General features: G+C 39.6%; 1 protein-coding gene across 4 annotated transcripts in view; it reads right to left on the minus strand.

Annotated features, from left to right (window-relative positions):
* Positions 1 to 11,096, minus strand: part of il1rapl2 (interleukin 1 receptor accessory protein-like 2) — a 490,288-nt gene that overhangs the window by 169,528 nt on the left and 309,664 nt on the right. For all 4 annotated transcript variants that reach the window (XM_084718821.1, XM_084718822.1, XM_084718820.1 and 1 more), the window contains one exon: positions 10,147 to 10,250. In XM_084718821.1, the coding sequence (XP_084574947.1) occupies positions 10,147 to 10,250 (104 nt within the window). The remainder of the gene's footprint in view (positions 1 to 10,146; positions 10,251 to 11,096) is intronic.

Genomic DNA, 11,096 nt, shown 5'->3' on the forward strand with positions numbered 1-11,096 from the left:
ATGCTTTTCTGCTGCCTCCATCCACAGCAGTCCACACACAGCAGGAGCTTCCATTGTATCCCATTTTCGATGTCTGAGGGAGATGTCAATTTAATAAACGTGATCTGCCAAGCCTATACCGTCTCGAGAAATGAGCTGTTTTTTGAACCCGGTTTTCTAATAGTCATGAATGTTTATTTCAGACTCAGATTTTTGTGGATTTTGTAGCTCTTCATTAGACAAAAAACACTGATATCACATACATCCTTATTTTTTAAAGCCTCCAGAGGCTCTAAAGTACACTTAAGAGCAAAAAAGCATGTTTCATATATAATACACTGAAGCTGAGGCCGGTAATGAGATGCAAAGAAGACATATTATTTGAGTATACTTCAGTCTGCTGGTAATGGCACTCTTAGTTGTTCAGAGTATGCAGTTTGCAGTGCATACCGATTGAATATGTAGCTATGTAGACAGTGCATTAGTATGTGATTTCGAACACAGCCATTATTTTAAACCTGAAACAGTACTTTGGCCCAGTGCAGGCTGGAGAAAAAAAAAAGTTTTGAACACATAATATCATATCTTTTCGTGTTGATATGGCAAACTTTGTATCCAGCAAACATGGAGGAACTATAGCATTCATTTGGAGTTGAGTGTCTGTCCACGTGATGAATGTAAGTCCCAATATTCATGCTCCTTTTAGCTGTTTTCGGTCTCTACCAACACCTCAGATAAATATCTGACTCTTTATCTGCTAAATGCTCTACTGTGTTCTCCATTATACATGACTGTGTTTAACTGTGGTTAATGCACAGCAGGGAGTATAGAGTTGGTCACTGATTCCCATAGTGAGGTCATGATGAACATTTTTAATGTTTGAAATTATCATGAAATATTCATGATAAATCTTTAATAACTAATCAGTAGTAATCAGAGCTAATAAAAAAAACCATGGGGCCTAATTTAACAGGTGTTGCACAGTATTTGGTGACCAGTCACATTAAAACTAAACATATCTTGCATCTCCTCGTTGGTAGGATTAGTCTTGTGTGTCGATCAGAGTTGTGATTAAAAGTTTTGGGTGGGCTGCTGAAGATTTTCATGCTGTGACATTTGGTTATGGCTGCAGCAGGTTATTAGAGGTTCTCTGCTGAACACAGCTGCCCGTTGCAGTCCACAATTAAACTATGAAAGTGTTCAAAGTGAACCAAACTAGTCAAGTTGTGGGCTGGAAAGCTCAACAATGAAGCTCGTTATAAAAGCCCAGTAAAGGGATCATTCTTTGTAGGTTCATGACGAGCCACCCGTTTCCCATTGTCACTTTGTTTTCACAATATCATCTGATACATTGTTATAGAAAATAACATTATGTAGGAAGATGATTGTTCTATTCTTCATACCGCCTACAAACTGATTGTTTGATTGTTTGTCCTACCTGGAGAAACAGTCATCAGTGAGCTCAACACCAGATTTGAATCAGTGGATAATTTGGAGATGTGGGCAGTGTCTCAGGGGACCGAATCCAGCCTACACATTCTGGTCTAAAAAATCTTTAAACTTCATCAAATGTGCGGATATACTTGGACGGCGTTCAGCACCAGTTAAGTGGAGACAGACGCTTATGTTTGTCCTCACTCAGACTCACATCCTTGGTTGCAACAAAGTGAAGGCGGGATGTGTGAGAGCTTCGGGGGGGCTTGCGGATGACCTCAGAGAGAATAGGACACATCACTTGCCAGCAGCTACAAAGCTCGGGGCAGACCCAGGGCATACTGCATGAATTAAAGGGGCCTGGGCCTCTTTGTAGAGGTCATGCAAGGGATCAATGCTGAGCATGAATGACAATCATTTTGCCTTGGGCCAACAAAGTTCTATCTCATATTTAAGAATTCAGCTGAGATTTTCGGCTTAACAACAAGGCAAAACAACAAATCACTCTTATATACTGATTTCCTTTATGGCATTTTGTTTTGTGCCTCATGCTGAGAATGACTCCTGTGTGAACTCATCAGAAGATTACATTATTTTGTACCAGCCAGCATTGTCTGGACACACTGGCACAGAAGGCAGACCCTCCTGCTGCAAACTAAGCTATCACAACACCATCAATCACTCAAAAATACCTTTTCAACATTCTAGGTCTAGCCTCTGTGTCTCACACGAAGGCATCTGATGCACATTTCAACTTTTTTTGAAAAACAAACAAAGAAAAACTGGGTAGTTAACATGACCAGTGGCAGCCACAATGGCTGAACAGACAAAGAAAAGTGCACCAAATAGATCAAGGAAATTACATCATGGTACAGTGTAGACAATCATAAACAGCAGTGTAAAACACAGCTGCGTTATCAGATTTGCAATAGAAGCAGGTAAACAGAACTAGGGCTGGACTTTATATGGACTTTTTCAGCAGATACAGCAGCAGACAAAAACCTGCTGGTCGTGGCCAATACTGATAAAAGAACTGACTATTTAACATCTTTGTAATTTAAAAATAGGTTCATATGACCTGTATTTTATGCACAGCTGAGGGTAAGAAAGGCTCAGTTGCAGTGAGCAAAGATGAATGATTTAATATCCCACAGCTCTGACAACAGCAGCAAAGAACAGTTCTGACTTTTCAAATGTTCAGTTACTTTTCATAGTAAAGTTCACCAAAAGACATCACAAATTGTAAGCACTCTCCCTAATCCATCATTGGTAACATTAACAATCAATTAATCGATTACTCATTATTTAATAACCACAATAATGTTGCTTTATTTCCACAGCAACATATTTCACATTGTCTAAAAACATTGCATAGTCTAGAAACATATAAAGACTTAAAGAACCACATATTAAACATACTTGAATATCACAAAACATGTGGAGAGGGTTCATAAAAATAATCACTGCTGTATTTCAGATCTCTATTTGATTGTAGATAGATTAAATTTTACTTGATCATTCAAATTATTAATGACTGATTAATCGTTCATCAACTGTTATCATCCTTATCACAAATATATTTTTCCTTTTATAGAGCAATTTGGCCAAATAATTCAAATTAAATGTTTTGGCAATCTGTCAGTCAAATCAGATCTTAGTTTAGTGTATTAGTATAGTATATTTATCAGCTAATCTACGCCAATACCGTTATAGACCAATACAGCCGGATAGGCCACTCGCGACCAATAATTTATCGGCCCTGATATTTATCATGCATCTCTACACAGAACGTAAAATAATTTAACTTCAGACAGTGACTTTAAATTAAACTAAGGAAAGAAGAAAAATGGCTGCTGCAATGGAGGTAAGAGAGAGACTAAGTCACAGAAGAAGACTACAGGGAAACTATGAAGGGTATGAAGCAAAGAAAATTCCTTAGAAACACACAAGGCATGAATGGATGAACGGATGGATGGACTCGTGAGTGAAGGGACGGATGAATGGATAGATGAAGCTGAAGTAGCAGGTAAGTGAATGCACAGCAGGGTATACAGACAAATATAGACAGGTTTTCCATTCGCAACCAATCAAGGACAGCAGAGGTGTAAAAAACTCATGCCAAAACGTATATGGCATAGATTCATAGACACCTGTTGGAACCACATGGAATCTCAGTGAGAAATAGCAGCTAGCAGCCATACTGATGTGAACTGAAACTCATTCACACCTTGACTCAGGTGACCTAACGGTTCAGTCAATGGAAGTGTCGGTACACGAGTCACATGCCTGTCGAGGAGTTAATGACCCCACAGAGGTTCAATACCTGGAAATCCCAGCTAATCAGTCAGAACTGAAGAAGCCTCTTGGATGAAAGGTGAAACAGCTTCAAAAACACCACCAAGTCCAGTTGACAATGACTTTTTCTACGAACACCATGACCTGGATGACTGAGAATCTTCACAAACACCGGCATGTGAAAGTCCTGCTGTTTACCATTGTAATATGCCACACACTAGACATATGTCAGATGTGTTACATTAGTGTAAAACCATAAATTAGACAACTGCATAGTTTCAAACCAAACTCATAATAAACTGTGTCAAGAACAGTGGTGGAAAGTTAATAAGTGCATTTAGTCAAGTGTTGCTCTAAAGTTCAGTTTTGAGGTACATGTACTTTACTTGAGTATTCCATTGAATGCTACTGCATACCAATGTTGCCAATGTTGCACTTTTTATCCCACTATATTGATTTGGTAACTTTAGTTTATAGTCGTTTTGCAGATTCGGACTATTAATACAAAATGTAAATCAACTAATAAAACATGATGTTATATTACAGAATAATCTACTCTGCACTATGTAAAGTAGCTGAAATTAGTTCCATTAGTTCCATCTACCAGTTGTTACATAAAATGATTTGATACCAGCTCTAATGCCCATTAAACTTGCCAGCCTTAGTGGACTGAACCAAGGCATGAAATTCAGGGCCACGGAGAATGTTTCCAAAAACATTTTCTTTTGTTTTTGGTTTAAAAAGTCTTTCAGAGTATTAACCGCTCCTTTTGTTGCCTTTTTGGTATCAATTTTATCCTGCCCCCTTCCCCTATCATTTTGAGCTCTTCGGGTGTCAGTTCCTCGTGCTGTTTTTCAGTTTTGTTTTTTTTGTTTTTTTTGTTTACCTCTCCATGTCTCCCTCATCTGCTGAGTCCCATTGTTCAAAATTGTTGTATTCTCCACATAGATTGAAAGAAATGTTAAAATCAGTAATTGGTGTGTTTTCCTTCCCGGTTGTTAGTTTATCGAGTTGCTAACTCAGCTGGCTTGATAACAAGTAAGCTTTTGACAGCTGTGCTCTTTCGTGTTGTTATAGTTACAAGTTGTGATGAATTTTGAATGGTGATTAAACTTGAGCTGAACTATGTGCGCGTGAAACAGTTTTAATACACACCTAACCAGCCAATCAGAAAAGAGAATTCACCCAGACCATGGTATAAAATCCAGTATATAATATATCTAATTCTGAAATGGGCTCAAGTATACTTTGATGATAGTATTACCGTACTTTTACTTAAGATTTTGAATGGAGGAGTATTTTTACACTGTGGTATTACTACTTTTACTTAAATAAAAGACCTGAATACTTCTTCCACCAGTGGGAAAGTATTATTTATCAGCCACACATGATCATGAAGAGAGTCTGTACACCAGTCAAATTACTTTGCAATTTGTGCAGTTTCTGGCACAAAAACAACTGTTCATGTTGATATCTGCATGAGCAATCAGTCGTTTTGGTTTGTTTTTGACCCATCAGCACAAAGACCTCACCTGGAGGCCCACAGAGAGACACAGTGAGACAGATTTAAGGCTCCTTGTCCATCCTGATGTTGCTGTTCTGCTGTCCGATGTATCATTTATATCTATTCTCTACCTCGTTCCGCCTTTAACTCACTGTTGATGACTGAAGCAAAACATTTATAGTGATTTGCAAATGTGTGAGCAGTGTGGGTGTGAAGGTGAAACATCAAACCAATTCCTGGAAAGTTGACATATAGTACAGAAGATTCATTGTTGAACCTTGGCAGCATGCAGAGATAAATAAAGTATCAAACTGCACGTTTGCACAACATTAGATTACATGCATTTTTTCAATCTCAGGTGGGTCGCGCTGCAGCTGAGATTAATCTGATGTTTTTATTGTCCCTGCATGAACCCGACTTCATACTGTACTGAGAATCAGGTAGAAAAATAAAACTAATCCTGAAAAAGTTTTTATCTCAGGGATCTGGTAGGGTGCAATAAATACATTTAGAGTACATTCTCCCATTGGCCTTCTAGTAACACAGTATGATCTAGTTGGTAGCTCCATACTAAGATAGGAGGTGTGTGTGTGTGTGTGTGTGTGTGTTAATAAGAGACCCTGAGACAATGACAGACACCAAGCCCTAATTAGGTTGTCATGCTGAGAGAGCGAGGGAAAGACAGAAAGAGGGAGAGAGGGAGAGAGAGCTTATTAAGGAGGATAGGTGTCAAGCTCTGGCAGGAAAAGGAGGTGGGAGGAGAGCAGAGGAGGGGGAGAATGAGGGAGAGAGAGGTAAAGAGAATCGGGTGCAGACAGGGAGAAACAGGAGGAGTGGGAGAGAGGGAGGGCGATGGAACAGGAGCAAGAAGTCACCGAAGGAAAACAGGAGACAGAGGAGAAGGAGGTGTAGAAGGTGGAGGCAGCTGGTGAGATGAAGGCAGATCAGATTAAGTGTGGGAGTAAAAAAAAAAAAGGAGGAGGAGGAGGGAGAAGGTGATGGAGGGAAAAGGTGCAAAGGGAAAGAAACAGGAGACGGTGAAGGTGGTGAGGGTACCAGCTGCAGAGGAGGAAGACAAACAGGATCAAGTAGGGAGGGGAGATGGTGATTTATGGTGCAAAGCAACAGGAGAGCTGTTCCTCCAGTGCAAGCAGCTTGTAGAACGAGTGTAGAGAAAGGAGGAGATGGAAGGAGTGAAATGAAGATGGAACTACAGTAATCCAATAATGATCAAAGGTGAGTGTACAAGTTCATTACTGACCTTGAAAAAAAGAAAATAAATGATCAAGGTCATTACGGTTGACTAAAACTCAATGAGGAATGACCCTATCTTATGCCGATCTAAAGTGCAAGTGGAAAGCGCGAGGCGGATTTATTTTTTCAAGGTGTCTTAATCCACCTTTGCTGTCTTGCGCCAGGGTCGCAGGGGTATCCTGCCCTGTCTCGCCGGCGCACAGTGGGATCGGCTGTGCCCAAGTGCCGAACATGCAGTAAACCAATCATAAAATCAGCTCCCATCACCTTTAAGAAGCAGGTTGGCCAGGAGTGCAAGCTGTGTCAGCATGAGGCCGGATTTACCAGGAGGAATCAAAAGGAAAGATTTTCAAGCGAGGAGACAGATCTCTTGGCTCCAGAAGTGAAAGCGCAACAGCGTGCAATATATGGAGACGGCAGGACGTCTCTAAAGCAGCTTCATGTGTAAATAGTTTATTTTACATGAATGCCCGCAAAAAGTGAACTGTAAATGTCATGCAGATTTCTAACTGGTTATGTTTTATACTGAAGCACCGTGAAATTGTGTTGGATTTTATAATTCATTATCATCATCATTATTATTATGCAGCTTTGCTGTCTGAGAGATGGTGTGGTAGAGAGGACAGAGGAGCTGATCTAATCTGGCTGTTAAGCTGCCATCTTAGTCCGACACAGGTGGGCTGTGCTCCTCCTTCTTCTCTTCCTCCTCCTCATCCTTATCTCCAGCTCCCATCCTCACTCCTCTGTCCCGCTAACACTACTGTGGGTGTAGAAAACATAATCAGAAACTATTTCTAAAGTTTAAAGTGCACAAAATTACACACGGGTATATCCAGCCAGCTCTGACAGAGGTACACAGACCTTTTTCTCCCCGGGTCGAGCCGGTATTGAGGTCAGATATAACCTCTCATTCATTTTGTATGCGATAGATCATAATCGTTTAATCTTTGTTTTTCTGGATCCTGATAAACACACAGACACAAACACTCCAGCTGCTCCAGCTGTCATGTGACTCATCTGTTAAAGACAACCTGACAGCTGTGATGCCGTCCCATGTGCATTTTGCAGGTCTGTTGAGATTTATTAGGCTTTATAATGATAGTAACAATTCCCTTTTCCTTATTAGTGAGATTAACTTTAAAGACACACACACATACACAGCTGTTTAACATATATGAGAGTTGTTTTGTGATTGTGGAGACGTGTGCGCACCTCAGCCAAGACTGAGACACACACACACGCTGTTAACTTAGAAATTATGTTCAAATGACACTGAACATAAAGGAAGGTGTTTTAAGAATGTGAAGACGTGTGTGTGCTTTGGCCAAATGCTTTGTGTTTTTATTGTAATGTCTAATCTTTTTTTTTCATCAATAAAAACTAAACTGAAACAAGTAAACGCACTCTGAAAACTATCTGAAAATAACTGAATTGAAAACAAAAAACGAAATAGAAATTAAAAATGGTGGAAAATATAAATGCACTTTTGCTTTCGCTCCAATTTTTTACAGGTTGAAGTAAAAGATCACAATCATTAAAACAACCTTTGTTGGTGAGCATTTCTCATTTGGTAAGATAATCCATCCAGCTGACAGGTGTGGCATATAGAGATGCTGATCAAGCAGCAGGATTATTGCACCGGCGTGACTTGTACTGGTCACAATAAAAGGTCGCTCTAAAACGTGCAGCTTGATCTTAAAAAAAGACATTTTTAAGTCACTGAACTATGGCTATTTCACACAGAGCTACAGATACCACAGTTTTTCCCAGGAGGGAAAAGTCAAGACCTGCCCTACTCTGCCTCTGATTGGATCGTACTCATTGCCTTCGTTGCTCAGGTTGGTTAGGTTTAGACAACAGGAGTGACTGGTTGGCACACCTGTGTAACACTCCTGCTGTTTAGATAATCTTGGTAAACGAGAAGTTCTCACCAACAAATCATTGCTCGTTTAACAAATCTATGAACAAAATTTGAGATAATAAAAACTTTCGTGTGCATAGAAGTTTTAGATCTTTTACTTCAAATCATGAATATGGGAGCAATGTTTATATTTTTGTTAAGTGTACATCCACTAATCTAGACAGAGAAGTACAGTTTAAAGTTCTGGAGAATGTAATAAGTGAACTTTAAAAATATTTTAAAATACATATTAGCTCTGACAGTGGCATTCCTTAAGGCTAACAGTGAGTTCTACCACGGTGTTAATCGACTCGATTTTCCATAAATGGATACAACACACCAAGAGTCCCCCTGAAGGCTTCAAAATAAACTTATTTCAAATGCCTGTCTGAAAGTAAAGACATAAATTATCAAGGTTGAATAATACCTGAATAACTTATTCATCACATTAAAACAACAACAATCAAGATACCAGGTTACTCAAAAGTAAGCAGGGGGTATATGCTCCTCCCTATGGATACTGGCTGACTGTAGGAAAAATATTTACTTTTCACAAATTTACTGCAGGGCATATTTTAATTCAGTTCATTATGCACACACAAACACACACAAACACACACACACAAACACACGCTATTCACTTGCAGGTAAACAAGACTGTAAGCCTTGTTCTAGGCTACAAAGCCAACTGGTACACACAAGTTGGTACCCAACCACCACTCTGGTATCAAACAAATTCTTTTTTTCATTTACACACACACACACACACACACACACACACACAAACACATGCACATATCCCTAAAGGGCCAAATACAACTCAGGCCAAATTCGGCTGCAGTGCCAACAGCCATATTGTAAATATTCAATTTACTAAACTGGCAGCATTCCACATAACTAGCAGGACAAATATGCAGGTGTACACACACACACACACGCACACACACACACATACAGACACACCTACACACGCACACTGCAATATCTAGAAACAGTAGACACTGGAGGAATGTTTTGATTTGATAAATAGACCTGAGCAACTTTAATGAAGTACTGATGAAGCCATTTTTGAAAATAAACTCCTAATGTGCTACTGACTGACTAAAAGAAATAGCAGATATTCATCGTAAAAATGGTTGTAAAAAAGTGATATTTTTTAAAGTCAATTCATCTGTGTTTTGAAATATTGATTACCGAAGGCAGGAGGCTTTTTTTTTTTCTCAAAATGGATACTGAGCAATTTGGAATAAAACCTCCGCATTCTTTTTATTCAAACGCCAAAAGTGGTGCTGCTTTTTGCCACCGCAATGTAAATGGGCCACCTGGGTAGAGACAGAACACAGAGTCAGAAATCTATTCCAAGGTTGTTCCCATGTGACGAAATCAACAATACCGAAGCAGCTCCAGGAGCACTGCTGCATGTCAGAGTCAGGCCAAAAATATTTTGTTTGTATGCTGGTAAAAATCCTCACTGTGTTTATCTAGTCTTATGAAGCAAATGTGCTGTGGCTGGAAGTGAAACTTCAAAATAACGTCTGTGTTTTGCTCGGTGTACTTTGACCCAGCTCCCATCTGAGTAGAGGATCAGTGTTTATGTGTTATCTACAATGCATCCAGCAGAAGCAGAAATAATCCTCAGCCGTGCGTCTTAAGAGAATCTAGGTTGTACCCCCAAACCCATTTTCAATCATTTTACTTCAGGGTTGAGTCATGTAAGTGTCAAGTCATCGGTCAAAATGAATTTAGAACAACTCTGTGTGAAGTTGTGTGCTCAGGTTACCTTAGTACACAGGTGTAGAATCCATTGTCTTCCATTTCAGCAGATCTGAACCAGATGGAGTCGTCTTCTTTACTCAGCCTGTGACCTTGGAAGATGATAGGCTCCTAAAGGACACAATTCAAAGACAAAATTATAACTGTCATTTCAGTATTTTAAAGGCCCAGTGTGAAGGATTTAGCGGGATCCAGCAGTGAGCTTGCAGACTGCGAACATCTCCCCTCACCCTCCCCTTCCAAGTTCTGGGCTACTGCAGAAACATGGCAGCCTCCGTGGAAGAGGACCTACACCCTATGTAAATGTAAACGGCTCATTCTAAGGTAACAAAAACACAAATATTCTTATTTCATGTGATTATACATGAATCAATCTGTCTGTCAATCTCTATACTCTGATAGTGTTACAACTTTACCTCGGAGTAAACAAGTAAACTAGACAGAACATTGGTTGAGTGAGCTCATGTGACTTTTTTAATTTGTGTTTAAGCAAGCACTGACCTGGTTAAAATGTTGAAACGTGGTGTACTGTACGCTGCACGTGTTTTATTGTTTTTACAGCAGCAGCTGTAACATTAAAATATGCCTCTGCCCAGTTCGCTGTCGGGGGTTAGGAGCTGCGCAGGTGCACCTGTCTGGTACCCTCGCTTTCTATTTACAATTCTGTGCTTAAAATACTTGAAAAAGAAATTACATGTTATATGAACTTGTTAGGCTATATTAGCTTACGTCGGTCTCTTTATTTTTTACGAAACATAATCATTAGCACAGGGCTGTAAAGGGAAAACGCTGTAACGTAATAAGATAGTTTTTAATGGCAATAACCATATTTAGACTATCTACAGCTCATGGTCCAAGTTGCATGGCACAAATGCATTTAGGGTGAGTCTGACTGCACTTTGCTATTTAAACATTGTACAATCTGGACATTAAGTAAGACACAATGCACGAGGTGCA

Source organism: Lutjanus erythropterus, chromosome 5, assembly GCF_056507025.1.
Source record: "Lutjanus erythropterus isolate fLutEry1 chromosome 5, fLutEry1.hap2, whole genome shotgun sequence".
NCBI classification, from domain to species: domain Eukaryota; kingdom Metazoa; phylum Chordata; class Actinopteri; order Lutjaniformes; family Lutjanidae; genus Lutjanus; species Lutjanus erythropterus.